At 40.1% G+C, this 18,095-nt stretch overlaps 1 protein-coding gene across 1 annotated transcript in view; it reads left to right on the top strand.

Moving 5' to 3' along the window:
• SMOC2 (SPARC related modular calcium binding 2) overlaps positions 1-18,095 on the top strand; it is a 240,022-nt gene that overhangs the window by 203,537 nt on the left and 18,390 nt on the right. The window contains exon 12 of the mRNA XM_075267794.1: positions 9,895-9,938. Within this exon, the coding sequence (XP_075123895.1) occupies positions 9,895-9,938 (44 nt within the window). The remainder of the gene's footprint in view (positions 1-9,894; positions 9,939-18,095) is intronic.

Below are 18,095 nucleotides of genomic sequence, written 5' to 3'. Positions count from 1 at the left end.
GCAACCCAAAAACCACTAATTTATCGCAAGGTGCCAACTTGGTGATTTAACCTTAATACTGTGTGGACCCACAATTGAAGACAGCTACAAACCTACAAAATACAGTCGTGTGAATGGGACTTTATAAGGATTTCAATTATACAAAATAACTTTGCACTGAAAATTAAAAGTTTGCATTTTTGTATATTTTTGTATGATTAATTTTCACTATATACTGTACATTGCGCAGGATCTGTTTTATAGTGACCATGCGATGTTATTACAGCCTGTAATAATATAACATGTCTGCTATAAAACAGATACTGTTTGACATAAATAGTGAAGGGCTCCCACACTGTATAATATGCTCCACAATGGCCCCCAAATGGTATACAATGTGCTCCACAGTGGCCCCCAGACACTACATTGTGCTCATAGTGGCTTCCATATGGTGCAATGTGCTCCACAGTGGCCACACACAGTATAGCTTGCCCCATAGTGGCTGCACATAGTAAACTGTGCTACAGAGTGGCCCCCCACGCAGTATAATATGCTCCAGAGTGGCCACCATGCATTATAATATGCTCCTCAATGGGACCCCACAGTATTATACGCTTCAATTTGGGCCCCTCTCTACAGTAGTATATTCTCCACAGAGGGGTGGGCCTCCACGCAGTATTATATGCTACTTACCAGCACTCACTGCAGGCACTGATGAAATAGGTCCACGCGCCTGTGTCAGGGCAGATGTCACACGCTGCTGTCTGTGTTATCCGTGGACCCTGCACATACTGTTAAATGAAGCGCACACTCACTATCGGCGAATCCTGTACTGGATTCCTTGTTAGTGAACGAACAGCAAGTCTGGATGGGGCAACCGCACACATGGCAACAAAGAGTGCACCCTCTGGCATGCATGCCATAGCTTTGCCAACATGGTTCTAGAGCAACACAAAGTGAACCCAGAACAAATCCAGCCAACAAGCTTTAGATTCAAAAGATCCAGCATTATAAAAAGCAGTTCCATTACAAAATTCAGTTCATTTTTTGATCCTAAAAAGATAAGCATTGTGCTAAACTGTTATGTGACTATGCATAGAGCCTTAGGGCTTTTAAAAGATGTTTTATTAATGTCTATTATACAGTCCTATGAAAAAGTTTGGGCACCCCTATTAATCTTAATCATTTTTAGTTCTAAATATTTTGGTGTTTGCAACAGCCATTTCAGTTTGATATATCTAATAACTAGGGTTGAGCGATCGTGTTTGGCAAAAATCGGATTCCGATCGGCGATCGCGAAAATTTCACGATCGCGATCGGAATTCCGAACACGATCTTTTTAGGTGGGATCGGTAGTATTTCCCACAATGCCTTCACACTGAGTATATAGTGTATACTCAGTGTGAAGGCTCCGCTGTGGTTCAATAGGAATGAATGGAAACAGCCGACACACAGCCTTAACCCCCTGCACGCCAGCTGCCTCCATTCATTCTAATGGGAGACTAAACTAACATGTCTCGTAGCTACTTACCTCCAGAGATAGCTGCTCCGCTGCTGTTCGCCTCGCTGCCGCTCCAGCTGCAGTCTTCTTCGCCTCACGGCCCCCTTCCTGCCAGGTTAGGAGAGTGTGGGCGGGGTAGGAGAGTGTGGGCGGGTACAGGGTGGGGAGACATCACGTCTCCCCTCCCAGTACCCGCCCACACTCTCCTAACCTGCCCACACTCTCCTAACCTGGCAGGGAGGGGGCAGCGAAGGGAGACGAAGACTGCAGCTGGAGCGGCAGCAAGGCGAAGAACAGAAGAGCAGCGGAGCAGCCATCTCTGGAGGTAAGTGGATACCAGGGGGTACTAAGTAGCCAGAGGATTAGAAAAAAATCCTCTGGCTACTTAGTAATTCACTACACAGCATGGATTCTAACAATTCTTAGATTCCATGCTGTATAGTGAATAGGATTGCTATTAAAATCCGATCTCCGATTAATAAAAAAAAATCCCATTGACTTGCATTGGGATCGGAATTGGGATCGAGATCGGGTTCGAATGAAAAATGATCGGAAATTGGATTTTAAAATCGATCCTGAAAAGTCAACTCAACCCTACTAATAACTGATGGACACAGTAATATTTCAGGATTGAAATGAGGTTTATTGTACTAACAGAAAATGTGCAATATGCATTAAACCAAAATTTGACCGATGCAAAAGTATGGGCACCTCAACAGGAAAGTGACATTAATATTTAGTAGATCCTTCTTTTGCAAAGATAACAGCCTCTAGTCACTTCTTGTAGCTTTTAATCAGTTCCTGGATCCTGGATAAAGGTATTTTGGACCATTCCTCTTTACAAAACAATTCAAGTTCAGTTAAGTTTGGTGGTCGCCGAGCATGGACAGCCCGCTTCAAATGTTCAATGATGTTGCAAAAGGAGGATCTACTAATATTAATGTCACTTTTCTGTTGAGGTGCCCATACTTTTGCATCGGTCAAATTTTGGTTTAATGCATATTGCACATTTTCTGTTAGTACAATAAACTTCATTTCAATCCTGAAATATTACTGTGTCCATCAGTTATTAGATATATCAAACTGAAATGGCTGTTGCAAACGCAAAAATATTTACTAAACTAAAACTAAAAATGATTAAGATTAATAGGGGTGCCCAGACTTTTTCATAGGACTGTATGTCAATTTATACAACAATTGCAATCAATTAGTACGTGCAGGTCAGTTTTTAGCATTTTTTGGGGGGGGTGTTGCATTGGTTTTACTAATGCAAAAAATGGATGGGTGGATTGGGTCAAAATTAAAAAAAAAACAAAAAAACAGCCAATGCTCCATTATTCCCACTGATAATTTAAAACAGATGAAAAACTTATGCAAAACAATTAAAACAAAACAACATTAAAATCTTGTACAACCAGAAAACTGCTGAAAAATAAGTGACATACTGAGGGAAAAATAGACATTAAAAACTGACAGCTTCATCCATTTTTAATGTCCATTTTTTTCACTGTTGTATGCATGTAGCCTAAGGCTACATTCACACAAACGATGGTGCGCACATTTTCACAGCTCTGTCATACATTACAAAAACAGAACATGAACAATATTTTGACATTTCGTTATAACAGACTCTCAAAATATCGGTCATGTGAATATCCCCCATTTACATGCACTGAAATGAATGTGCCCATGTGATGGCCATTAAAGAAATGGTTGTTTCATGCAGGGTTGCTTTAAAAATAGGGCCAACAGTACACTTGCATCAGGTCTTATGGTAGATGGGGGCTTGGGTCAGAAAAGAACAGGGAAACAGGAAAACGTGAATATTAAGGTGTTTTGTTTTTTCTTTGCTTGATACATACAGGCAACTGAAGGGGGACCTGAAACTGTGGGGGGCAACCTGGAGGGGAACATGCGACTCTGGGGGCAACCTAGGGGAAGCATAAAACTATGGGGGCAACCTGGTGGGAAAACATGAAACTCTGTGGTCAGCTTGGGGGGGAACATGAAACTGTGGGAGCAGCATGGAAGAGGACATTAAATTGTGGGAGGAAACAACTGAAGGAGGATGTTATAATATAATTTAATGTATGAGGGGACCATTGTAAGGGGGGACAGGGTAAAGTATGATACATGCAGGTAGTGATACATGACTATGTGATTGGCCACTGAGGAGCATTAGCTTATATGGGGAAACTAGGGCTGCATTATACTGTGTGAGTGCCATTAAGAGCATTATACTATTTGGGGGGGCCATTCAAGGGACATTATAATTTGTGCAGGTCAGGTATTTCTAAGTGGTGGTGATGGGGAAGGGGGCACTTATAAAACTTGTGCACTGGGCCCACCAATGTGTTAAAATGGCGCTGGTGACACATCCGTTATTCACTGTTGTGTGAAATCTGTTTTTGAAAAACGTTTATTTTTCATCTGTTTTTAAGGGTATAACTGCGTTTTACAGTATCTGTAAAGTGAATGAGATTCTGGCTAATTCCATGCACACATTACAGAAAAATTCAGCTGTGGAAAAGCATTTTCAAAAATGTCCCTGTTTTTCAAAATTGTGACATGACAATTATACCTTTGGAAACGCTGGAATTTTCCTTATATATTTAATTACAGCAAAAGAAATCTGTAGCAAAAACTCAGCAAAAATGAAAAGAAAAACACTGCGAATAAAAAACATGATGCGTTTCCTCTGCATTTTTTTTCCACAGCATTAAGTTAGGCCTTAACTTAATAGTCAGACAGTTTTACATCAGTAATAGAGATGAGTGAGTACTATTCGAAACGGCAGTTTTGAATAGCACGCACCCATAGAAATGAATGGACACAGCTGGCTCCATTCATTACTATGGGTGCGTGGAACTATGGGAAGAATATGCAAATCTGCCTTCCATGATGTAATTAGGAAGACAGTTGCTGCCTCATTGTTGCAAACCAATAGAGGGCGCTCACTGGAATGTGCAAGCCTGTCTTAAGACAGGATTCCAGTGAAATAACCCAATAATGGCTGCTCCCTTTAGCCTCATGCCCGACTTTCCAAGAGGCCTTTGTTTAGCAATGACGCTGGGATTAATACCAGGTATAGTCTCTCAATCGAGGACAGCTGTTTCGATCTAGTTGGATCTCATCAGCCCGATGTAGAAAGGACTATAACCTGGTAGAGGTGAGAGGCTTAGACAGGGTTCGGGGGATATTGTCACTCCTTAGGGAGAGACCACCATATAGGTGTGTGGAGACTTGTTAAGCCTTTAGCACTCCACTTTGCAAGGAACTATGGGAAGAATATGCAAATCTGCCTTCCATGATGTAATTAGGAAGACAGTTGCTGCCTCATTGTTGCAAACCAATAGAGGGCACTCACTGGAATGTGCAAGCCTGTCTTAAGACAGGATTCCAGTGAAATAACCCAATAATGGCTGCTTCCTTTAGCCTCATGCCCGACCTTCCAAGAGGCCTTTGTTTAGCAATGACGCTGGGATTAATACCAGGTATAGTCTCTCAATCGAGGACAGCTGTTTCGATCTGGTTGGATCTCATCAGCCCGATGTAGAGAGGACTATAACCTGGTAGAGGTGAGAGGCTTAGACAGGGTTCGGGGGATATTGTCACTCCTTAGGGAGAGACCATCATATAGGTGTGTGGAGACTTGTTAAGCCTTTAGCACTCCACTTTGGGTGCGTGCTATTCGAAACTGCTGTTTCGAATAGTACTCACTCATCTCTAATCAGTAACAAACGGATCTAGTGTCCATGCGTCTGTGAAAACTGTTTTTCATGGCCGACAAATCCTAGCCAGAATCCCATCCACTTTAAAGGGACTGTAACACAGTGGTTGTTATCGCACTGTTTATGTGTTACTCCTCACGCTGTATTTATGAATTGAGCCTTTTTAAAAATGGGCAAAAAATAAGCATGGGTATTGTACAAAAACACCTGTGAGGTCAGACTGCATTAAAAAGGTGCAAATGCACTTTTAGGAAAAAAATAAAAAAAATGGAGAACAGTGCATAGTTAGTTTAGATATGCTTTATAAGCTAACATATTTAACATATGTATTTTATGTGCACCTACATCATAAATAATACAGTAAAACTAGTAGTGAAAAATATGGCCAAGAGAGGAGCAGATGATAAATAACCCCTAATGTGTCAAAATGACCATGTGACAGACCTGCTTTAGGTTGAACCTGTAGGTCTCATTGTTCACAAGCCTGTAGAGAAAAATAACTGAAAAAAATATATTGTCAGCGTTGCTGCATTTTTGCAAAACGCACTAAACTAAAATGGCATGTATATAGATGCTATTATAGTTTACTGTAGACTTTCATCTAATATCTAACCCTTGTGCTATATTATGTGATTGCAAAAAAGCTGTGAAAAATACCACAAAAAAAAAAAATCTATTAGACACTATTAGACTATCTATTCGACTATCTATTAGACTAATGTAACATCTTTGCCCATCCGGGCTTTGGCGTCATCATCCGGCCGCATACTGCAGTGCAGGAGATGTGTTCGGTCGTGATTTATTCCTTTGGGTTCTTCTTGCACTGTCTGAACATTTCCCTATTCTTTCATTGATTTTCCACCACACCCATCTCCTTCACCTTCATTTCTCTCTGCTCCTCTAATGGTTAATCTGGCCTTGCCCTGTGATTGACAGCCTGCCTTCCTGTCAACTCCAGGGCGGGTTCTTCCTCCCTATTTAGCCTTGGCTCTCATTCACACCAGTGCTTGCTATTGCCTTGTGCGTACTTGCTTTTTGCTGTCACTATTCTTGCTTGCATTCTAATCCTTGACCTCTGGCTTTCCCTACTGACTATTCTTTGGACTCCGATTTGGCACTGCATCGCTCGACTGTTTACTGACCCTTGGCTTAGCTGACCTCCCTTTGTAGTTGTCCGTCTTGTCTGCGTTTTGTGTATCACATATACAGGATAGGGCCTGGCAATAGGAAGGGACAGTTGGGGGCTCCAGCTTAGAGCTCACTGTCTCTTGTGTCCTGCCCCAGGGTTTTTCAACAGCTACTGGGGAATTGCTGTCCTAGCAATTCCCTAACCACTATTCTGTTAGACATTTACTATTATTCAGACACTGAAAACTTAGTCTAGTTTCACACGACTCCTAGCATCGTAGATAACTATTACACTAAGAGTCCCTCTTCCTGCACACCTTATAGTCCATGAAATTCGGCACCCACACAGACCAAGTTTCATGGGTGGAATTTAGGATTGGACAGTCAGTCTGAAAATAAGCCAGTGTCCAAGGATGGATTAAGATACAAATCCATCAATCCTTACATGTTAGAAATAAGGATTTATCTGGACTTGGTGAGTTGTCTATTACAGTATTTTGAAGCTCATCGCATACAGGTGACATTTAATGGGGACTTTATATTAACGCTGATCATGTCATTGGTCATCTGATTTTCCAGTGCAAACACAATAGAGAAGAACACATTTACTATTATCTGCCTTTTCCTCATCCTCCAATATTGCACCTAGTGAACCTGTCAAGTTTTGTTTCATTTAAGGTTCAGCCAGTTAGGTCCCGAGATTTTTTTTTTTAGTTTGAAAAAATTTGTTTCAAACCTGAGTTTAAATTTTAAAATAGCGTATGGCAAAGTAGTGTCAAAGTGAAAGTGTTTTATACACCGATTGACAAAAAAAAACTGCACAAGGAAATGAAGTTTGGAAATGAATAAAACTTTGTATGTGTGAATATGTTGAGAGAGGGAAAGAGGGAGGGAGAGAGAGAGAGCGAATTGGAGGAAATTGTCTAAGAGACTATTACCCTGGGCTCAAACAATTTTATTAACATTTACTCTAAGAACCTATGATTCCTGTATATATATAGAGAGAGAGTAGACATGGTAATAATGCTCTTTGTGGTACTAGAGGGCTGTTGCGAATTGTGTACACCTTTACCTCCTAAACTCCTCCTGCCTTGAAGAACCTTGGAGCTTAGTTCTTTAAAGGTATTATTAAGGATCCTCCAATTATTATGTATTCTGTTATTGGTTCCATCATGTGCCATGACATCTGGGTTATTCCCACACCCTCCCAATAATTTATCTACTGATTTACACCTCATGCCGGCACCTGAACCCAGGGAGACAGCAAAATATTCGCTTGATGTGGTCTTGTCGACAAATTAGTCTACCCATATTCCTGATTATAGCATTTACTATAACCACTAACTGTCTTGGCCTACAATACTTGCATTTCTATCCCTCTGACTACTAGCTAAGGCAAAAGTAGTCACTTACAGTAAACTGAATACTGTTTTTTAGTTATTCTTTAAAATGTGAAACCCAGCGAAGGAGAGCATGAGCAGAATGGCTATGTAGACATGCACTTAGCAGCATTGTTTACATTGAAAAGGTAAAACCAGACGGTTATTTTATCTTAATGCCTTTTGTTCCTTAAAAGGTTTAGAAATTTAATACTGGGCACAAATAAATTAGTTTCAAACAGTAATTTAGTGGATGAAAACATTCTACACGCAACGTTGGAATATCCACTTGGAAATATTCCAGCTCTTCAAAGTGTGGGTTTTTTTTTTTTTTACTTTCCTTTGAGAAAACTTTTAGGAATGAAGAGTAGAGTAAGTACTGCAAATTTTATTAAGGTGAAATGATGAGTCACTTTATCTTTATATGCAATAGAAAACTGATGAATTTTCCTGAAACTGACACTTTGCAGCTATCTCATACAGCACTTTAGTTCAAAAGCATCTAAACAGTCTCATTGCAATAAAATGGAGTACGCTGATAGTACTTTATTACCCTGTAAAAGAACTATAGTTTAAATAGCTCAAAAATTTAGACAGCTGTGGCATTACAATTCCAGGTAAGTGCAGAACATTATATAGAATGATCATAGAAACCTGTTGTCATAATCTTGGAGCCTAAGAAAGGGCACCTTGAAAAAATGTTCAGCATTTAGAATATGTGAAATTATCATCACTCTCATGGAGCTGAAAGCACTAGCTACAAATTGACTTTGCTCAGCTGCACAATCCTCTGAGACCTTTTCTTTGTGGAGTGGTCAGAAACAAGAATGTAATACTCAGGTTCAAAGAAAGTGCAATGTAGGACAGCTGTAATAGTTGCTGTCTGAAACTCTTAATGTTTTAGAATTTATTTCCTAGTATTTTGCTAAGTTTCTACATATTCTAAGTGTTAGGTCAGAAGTCCACACCTATTAGTTCTTAAAGGCAAAGTAATGGCCAATAAGTGCAAGAGAACACAAATATATATACAGTGTGTAATATATATATATATATATATATATATATATATATATATATATATATATATAAATATATATAATTTTTATGGGGTTGTATGCTTTGGTACACTGTATTGAGGATAGTAGTACAGTACTTCAATTTTCCCTCTGGGACCCCACAACAAAGACACTTTGCAAATGCAGCTGGAATTCTGATTTAGCATACAGGGTGTCCGAAAAGTAAGTACACAAAATGAAAGGGTGGACTTTAGCTGGTATATGAAGCGTTTTTTATTAATGAACATGAGGCCGGATATGCACCGGTTGTGGCGCTGCAGGTAGACCGAGATGTCGGTTTCCTGTCCCTCGCTGCGCCATGTGAAAGGAGAAACAAAGAAGATTTTTTTCTCGTGGGGACATGCTAAGTCCGTTGTGTATGCAACACCTGTGACAACCCGTGAAGAGCTCGTAAATTGCATCCAGGCTGTGTTCATTGCAATGAGGGCCACGCCAGGAGTCTGTGAACGGGTGTATCAATCCATCTCCCTCCGTTGCACTGTTTGCATCGAGGCAGGCGGCCAGCACTTCAAGCAATTCTTGTAAATAAGTAACAGTGATTAAACTGATTTCCCATTAAAGCGCTTTCTTTCCTTCGTTTCTCCTTTCACATGGCGCAGCGAGGGATAGGAAACCAACATCTCGGTCTACCTGCAGCGCCACAACAGTGCATATCCGGTCACATGTTCTTTAATAAAAAACGCTTTATATACCGGCTAATGCCCACCCTTTCATTTTGTGTACTTAATTTCTGGACAACCTGTATAAAAAAGCATCATAATCTTCAGGGTTGTGAAGTCAGAAAAAAAAGTTACCAACTCCAGCTTGAAAATAAAATGTTTCATTAGTTATATTTTACAATACTTAACATTATTTAACTAGATTCATAGTTTCATATTTGCCTTCATAAGAATTCAATCACTAGCTTTTTAATGAATTAGAGGACCTTTTACAAGTCAGCCTAAAGGTTCCATATGCCTGTATATCAAAATAAATGATGGATTTTGATCTGACTTACAGGTATGGATATCATAATGTGAATGAAACAAGATAGTGCACATTTGATGTCAACTATCTGAGACCATCTACCATCAAAAATAACGTCCTTCTTTCTCTTTTAGGCGCAGCCCCCAAAAGTAATGGAGATAATCCGTCTAGTAAACAGGTAAGTGTAATGTAAGGGTGCGTTCACACGATGTAACATTGCGCGAGATCTGGCACGTATACACGTGCCGGCAGATGATGCGCTCAAAATGCTCCCATTAATTTCAGTGGGAGTTAGGAGCGTATACGCCGCGTTATTTTGCGCCCGTGATTTTGCACATAAATGTTGGTACATCTGGCACCCGCAACAAACCTTTGCCAAACCCCATTTTTGGGAAGTGCAGAGAGCAGCATAGAGATGGCATTTGCACAAACTTGTAACATTTTTAATGTCAGTTTTCTATCAATAGGAGATAATCTCTCCTATTTAGTGAGAGAGTTTGCCTTCAAATGCAGATACACGCTTCCACTGATAATAGAAAGCTATTCCTGACCTTCTATTTAGGCTCCATGCATAGGAATGTGTGATTTGTCAGTGTGTTAGCCATGTATTTTCATGGGTTCGTGTATGAAATCATAAGAATGGGACAAAACTCTAGACAGGTCTTATATCTGTCCATTTTGCAGCCTAGGCTCACTGAAGGAAATCAGTGGGTGATTGGAGGCCATAGGCGGCACAGGGAGAACTTTCATTTGCCATCCATGTAGTTATACCGTGAACCTAGTGTATGCAAATAATTGTGTGCATATAGCTTTAAACCTCATGAACATGGGATTTCTGTTGCATGCCACCCAAAACTGATACATTTCATGGTCCTAGATGCCAAGATAGAAACAAGATGGTAAAATGTAAATTTAAATAAGGGTTATGCAATAGTTATGGTTGCATACTATAAAGACTTTATCTATAAAATGACAGTTTGGGTATGTTCTTCTAGGTAACAGGTGATAATGTATTCACTATAATGCCATTAGTTGTCATTATTATTTTTAAAATGCCTCCACTTACTGCTTATATAGTCCGGCTTATAGACAGACTGTTTTCTGACCAGGGGCATAAGGATTTAACCCAATATTTTTCCAAAGAAGTGCAACCTTATACACCACTTAGGCATAGTGATAGCATGGAAAGTCTTGAAGTCTTAAAATTTTTTGTCAAATTTCCAACAACCACAAGCAGAGTTCTTGCTTTATTTTCCCTAATAATACTTTCATACTACTCACCTCTCAAAATCTTTGTATTTCACAAGTTTTTCAGCATCTTTCAGTGTGATATTCTGATCTTCCATAACTGCAACTTTAACCAAACAGGTTCTCTCTCTTTTTTTATCATGGAGCACAGTGTCAGACAGATTTGCAGAAATGGTACGATCTGTTTTCACTGCCATGTCCCACATGAAGGTAGCTCCACCAGAGTTTCACCAGAGATGTCATCTGAGAGAGCCCTTCACAATTGATTCACAATCACTGATTGGGGTAGAAATGGCAGGGGTCTTCAAGAGCATGATAGCTGCATATATTCAGACCCCATTTAATAGCTGACCCCAGATTGCTACTGGTTAAATAAAATAAACAACTGCACCATTCTTACTTACGTCATTTAGTGATTATGTTGAATATTGTATATTTTATTGGGTGGCTCATAATGGTTACAACAATAAATGTTACTTTATGTTTTTTGACCTTCATTTAATAAAGTACTACTAATATGGGTTTATTGTAGTTTACTCTTGTACAGCAGAGACCCGGTTCTACTGCCCAAAATCAGTGCCACACTGATTGCATTTTTTGGTGCCATCCATGTCCCTGGAATGAGATCTAGGGCAGGTGATCCATTGCCATGAAAATCAGAAACCTTCAATAGGCTTGTATGGCATTATGTTCTACTACAGTCTATTCTATGCAACTTACAATTGAAGTGCTAATATCACCGGATCTAGGAGCACCAAAAATTTCTATACTCACATAAGGGGTGTCCTCAAGACAAACGTTAAAACTTAACGTTTATTGTAAAATCAAGTAAAAGGTCAGGGCAGGCGGCCCCTATTGTTATAAATACAACATTTTTTTTAGGAGTATGATATACACTCACCGGCCACTTTATTAGGTACACCTGTCCAACTGCTCGTTAACACTTAATTTCTAATCAGCCAATCACATGGCGGCAACTCAGTGCATTTAGGCATGTAGACATGGTCAAGACAATCTCCTGCAGTTCAAACCGAGCATCAGTATGGGGAAGAAAGGTGATTTGAGTGCCTTTGAACGTGGCATGGTTGTTGGTGCCAGAAGGGCTGGTCTGAGTATTTCAGAAACTGCTGATCTACTGGGATTTTCACGCACAACCATCTCTAGGGTTTACAGAGAATGGTCCGAAAAAGAAAAAACATCCAGTGAGCGGCAGTTCTGTGGGCGGAAATGCGTTGTTGATGCCAGAGGTCAGAGGAGAATGGCCAGACTGGTTCGAGCTGATAGAAAGGCAACAGTGACTCAAATAGCCACCCGTTACAACCAAGGTAGCCAGAAGAGCATCTCTGAACGCACAGTACGTCGAACTTTGAGGCAGATGGGCTACAGCAGCAGAAGACCACACCGGGTGCCACTCTTTTCAGCTAAGAACAGGAAACTGAGGCTACAATTTGCACAAGCTCATTGAAATTGGACAATTGAAGATTGGAAAAACGTTGCCTGGTCTGATGAGTCTCGATTTCTGCTGCGACATTCGGATGGTAGGGTCAGAATTTGTCGTCAACAACATGAAAGCATGGATCCATCCTGCCTTGTATCAACGGTTCAGGCTGGTGGTGGTGGTGTCATGGTGTGGGGAATATTTTCTTGGCACTCTTTGGGCCCCTTGGTACCAATTGAGCATCGTTGCAACGCCAAAGCCTACCTGAGTATTGTTGCTGACCATGTCCATCCCTTTATGACCACAATGTACCCAACATCTGATGGCTACTTTCAGCAGGATAATGCGCCATGTCATAAAGCTGGAATCATTTCAGACTGGTTTCTTGAACATGACAATGAGTTCACTGTACTCCAATGGCCTCCACAGTCACCAGATCTCAATCCAATAGAGCATCTTTGGGATGTGGTGGAACGGGAGATTCGCATCATGGATGTGCAGCCGACAAATCTGCGGCAACTGTGTGATGCCATCATGTCAATATGGACCAAAATCTCTGAGGAATGCTTCCAGCACCTTGTTGAATCTATGCCATGAAGAATTGAGGCAGTTCTGAAGGCAAAAGGGGGTCCAACCCGTTACTAGCATGGTGTACCTAATAAAGTGGCCGGTGAGTGTACATTCCAAACGCTAGGGAATCTGAGTGTAGTCCCCTTATTCTGGGATTAAGACTGCCTAGTGAGTATATATTCAGTTAACTTCTAGACACCTAATGTTATTGATAACAAATAAAACTACTGTGTATCATAACCTAGCAATCTTAGCTCTGATACACTGTCTCCTAGGCTAGTAGTGCTCCAGTGTTCCAATAGATTAACCCTTCTATTCTCAGATCCACTCCCCTACTGATACCTAAGGGGGATTGAGAGCCATCTGTTTTCAGCCCACACCTATCTCCTACATGGGGTTAACAATAATAGCACATGATGTGCGGTCAAAACTGCAGTTCTAGGGACCCTGGTGGTGGGTCCCGATACTTCTAGGAGGTCGACCTAATTGAATATATACTCACTAGGCAGTCTTAATCCCAGAATAAGGGGACTACACTCAGATTCCCTATCGTTTGGAATGTATATCATACTTCTAAAAAAAAAAAATTGTATTTATAACAATAGGGGCCGCCTGCTCTGACCTTTTACTTGATTTTACAATAAAAGTTAAGTTTTAACGTTTGTCTTGAGGACACCCCTTATGTGAAATTACAATTGAAGTGCATTGCATTGCATTATATTAGTGATAAGAACTCCTGGAATTCAAGACCCCTAGTAGGTCTAATAATTACTGTCCAAAAAATTTAAAAGAATTAAAAATCACCCCCTCTTTCTCTTGAACACATACACATTAGATTACCCTTGTGTCCGAAAACACGCTGAAGTTTCAGATAATTACATTAAAGACAATTGAACTCCTGCAGGTTCTTTCAAGGTATGCAAAATTAAGCGCCATCTCTGATATTCTAAGGCTAAGGCCCCACGGGCCCTAATCACAGCGCTAAAGTGCTGCGGAAAGAACCGTGGTGTGAATGCATCGAGGTTATTTCTGCAGCGCTTTCAACAGAAAGTTTGCAGAGTTTTTATCCGTGGACTTTCTGTTACAATTATATCTATGGGAAAGCCGCCGGCGTTTCCGTAGATATAATTGACATGCCGCGATTTACAAAACGGCAACGGTTTTGAATATCACAGCGTGTCCGCACTGCGTTTTTTTCCGCAAAGTGGGCAAGGGATTCGCATGAATCCCATCCCCTTTGCTTGCACTGTAAAATGCCACGATTTTTCCCGCAGTTTCTCTTTTTTTTTTAACCGGACATAACAGCCTGCATGTCTGACTTTGTGTCCAGTTGAAATATAAACGGTTTTGCCGCGGAGGGTAGAGGACGCTCACGGGCGTATGAATGGGTTTGAAAGCTGACTGCCAGTTTATAATAATAATAATAATACATTTTATTTATATAGCGCCAACATATTCCGCAGCACTGTACAGTTTGTAGGGTTCAGATACATACAGATACATAACAAAGAACTTCATTTCACACAATGGGACTGAGGGCCCTGCTCAAGAGAGCTTACAATCTATGAGTTAGAGGGGTGACACAAGAGGTAGCAGGGGCGGCATAGCTTATACAGTATTCAGACAATTCTGTAATAGAGGTGACTGTCATTACACAAATAATACTGTATGAGCCGTAACTAGTGGTGACCTTTAACATGTGGATGGAGCTTGAACAGATAAGTTAGGCTGAAAAGGCACCATATCAAGTGGGGTAGTGTGGGAGCGGGGACAGAGGAGGGTTAAAATTTAGGGATTCTAATTGTAGTACGGAAGGGTTGACATTAGGAATTGTGATAGGCCTGTCTGAAGAGATGTGTCTTTAGTTTGCGCTTAAAGCTGTAGAAATTGGGAGTTAATCTTATTGTCTACGGTAGAGCATTCCAGAGAGGTGGTGCAGCTCGGGAGAAGTCTTGTATACGAGCGTGGGAGGTTCTGATAATAGAGGATGTAAGTGTTAGGTCATTGAGTGAGCGGAGAACATGGGTTGGGCGGTAGACAGAGATGAGGGAGGAAATGTAGGGAGGTGCAGCATTATGGAGAGTCTTGTAGATGAGAGTAATAACTTTATATTTTATTCTATAATGAATAGGCAGCCAATGAAGTGACTGGCACAGACCCGAGGCATCGCTGTATTGTCTAGCCTGATAGATGAGCCTGGCCGCTGCATTCAGAATAGATTGTAGAGGGGAGAGTTTAGTGAGGGGCAGACCGATTAATAAGGAGTTACAGTAGTCAAGGCAAGAATGAATCAGAGAGACAATAAGTGTCTTTAGTGTATCTCTGGTAAGGAAAGGGCGTATTCTGGAGATGTTTTTGAGGTGGAGGTGACATGAACGTGCGAGTGATTCGATATGTGGGGTGAAGGAAAGGTCTGTGTCAAACATGACCCCGAGGCAGCGGGCATACTGCCTAGGAGTTATAGTAAGGCCTGAGACTGCAATGGATATATCAGGGACAGATCTATTAGTTGGTGGAAACAGTAGTTTCAGCCAGTTTCCATCTCCTGTCCAGTTTCTCGGGCAGAAGACAGATACCTGAAAGCGAAGACCGGGCGCAGGTGTGAACCTGCCCTTATCAGGATTAGGTTGGATTATAAACACAGAAATCCAGTCTAACAGAGAAAAAAAAAAAACTTGTAGCCTCACTGCCCCTGGTTATGATTACTCCCCGTCTTGGTCCTACTGTACAACTGATCAAGGTATGAATCTGAGCTATGATTTCCCCTCCCCCTTTTGGTGTTTTTGTTGTTCCCCTATTTCCCCATATTTGAGGGACCTACTATGTAGTTTATTGTATACTTGCTTCATTGTTAAATGCCTTCCAATGCTCTTGATGTATCCCGGGATATCCCGTAGATGCACAGATTGTCCTTGCTAATTTAACTTGCTCCAATTTTGGGTCCTCCTCCCTATGTTCTCATTTTATAATGTTTATATATTTGAAAAGCTATATTTTTCTTTTGTTTTATTCTCTCAATAAAAAAAATTTAAAAACGAGAGAGAAAAAAACTTTTTAGGCATTCTTCTGGTTTCAGTACAAAAAATATTACACCATGCTGCACTCATCACCCCTCCTACCCTAATCCATTCCTGTTGCCCCGTGATAAAATACACACCTTGCAGAAAAAAATCTGCAGAGGTAATGCTGCAATTTTAAAAACATGTTTTTGTAAATCATAACAATTACAGAACCTACAGAATGTGTTTTCTGTATAGATATAATAGAGACAGAAAATCCACTTTGGTTGATTTTTTTTGCATTTATGAAAAAATAGGAAGTTTACAAAAATTCATTGTTTTCAAAATGTGAAATATTCTGCTTTTCAGACTAATAATCTTACTGCCCAAATTAGGCAACAAATATAATTTACCACACCTCTGCTTTATCTTAGAATTTGTGGAAAAACATCAATTGTTTTTGCACTGTGATCTTTTAAACAAAAAGGCATAACATTTTCATTTTTCTGTTGGTGGATCTGGATGAGGACTTTTTTTCCTGGGACAAGATGTGCTTGTTAATGTGGCGCTTATGACGTTCTGATAACATTTTGTGAGGCGAAGTGGCAAAAAATCATTACTTCTGGAATTTTTTTTAACAACATTCTTGTGGGTTAAATATTTTCATTTTATTATATGGGTTGTTACAGGCATGGAAATAACAAATATGTATTGTGTTAGAGTAAAATTTGGAGATAGCTGAAAGGAAACCAGAATTTAGTTCCACCCCTAGAGTTCTAATTACAATTTGTACAACATTGTAAAGAAACCACAAGACAAGAATATATTCAGTCTGTATGTAACTTAAATTCATATTAAAAGAAGAAACAAATGACAAAACAATCCAATGAAAAACATATGCAATATTTTGGATATGTTGATATTTCAGACAAAGTTCAAAAATGCCAAAGTGTGTTGTAAGCTAGTAAGAAACTTAAGTAGGGTGAGAATAAGAAATACTTTGTCTCAATTTATTTTTCTCCACTGCCTGGTAACCTTTAATTTTCTTTTAGTACTTTTGAATTTTGTAACCTTTATATTTTTTTTCTTGTCCTACTAGGGGACTTGAAACAGATCTCATTTAAAAGAAACTCCCACCCTTCAGAGGCTACATGATTATAATGAAATTTATAAAACTTCACAGTATATACAGATATGACACAGAAGTGACCATATCATAAACCTAATGTAATTGATAGCAGAGTTTAGTCCTGTCTAAAATTTATCCTCTCTGAGTTTCCACTATGTAAAATAAACAGAATGATCCATTGTTTTAGTTTCTTCCAGAGATACCCTCCTCTGTGAGGTCTCATTATATGCTATATACCCATAAAATAACCTCTTTAAAATATGTAAATAGGAAGGAAATATTAATGGAATTAGTGCTTGTGAAATAAATTACATACCTGTATATACTCGAGTATAAGCCCACTTTTTCAGCACATTTTTCATGCTGAAAAAGCTCTCCTCGGCTTATACATGAGTCAGGGTCCATGGAGCACAGAAAACTGGAAGGACCTGGAAGGGGGAGGTCCTTTAGTGCTTCTTCTCTGTGATTGGCTTGTCATGAAGTCACGTGACTGTGATGTCATCAAAGGTCCTGTAGCCACTGGTATATAACATCTGGAGATAAGGATGAGTCTAAATCCTAGTAGCTTCGCCCACACCTGAGTCCAATCACATGGTCATGACGTCATCAGAGGTCCTTTAGCACACTAGGATTTAGCATCTACCCTGCAGATGAGTGGCCAGGATTCATTGTGTCTTATGGAAGATGTCTGAGGAGAGGAAGCTACAGTAAAGTGACACACACAGGTACCTTCCTTTAGTTATTCTGCCTATTAATCTCAGGCTTTTGGGGTTATTAATTTAGTTTCAGTAACTCCATGTGCCTCACATTAATAACAGTTAACCCCATTATGTCCCTCCTATTAACCCCTGTGTGCCCCATATAAGGGTTACTAATATGTGAGACACATGAGGGTACTAATAAAGGACCTTATTTATGAAGATACCTAATTATTACCTCCATATGTCCCAC

Source organism: Leptodactylus fuscus, chromosome 3, assembly GCF_031893055.1.
Source record: "Leptodactylus fuscus isolate aLepFus1 chromosome 3, aLepFus1.hap2, whole genome shotgun sequence".
NCBI classification, from domain to species: Eukaryota; Metazoa; Chordata; class Amphibia; order Anura; family Leptodactylidae; genus Leptodactylus; species Leptodactylus fuscus.
The sequence above is the reverse complement of the archived record's forward strand: the minus strand, read 5'-3'. Positions and strand labels throughout refer to the sequence as shown.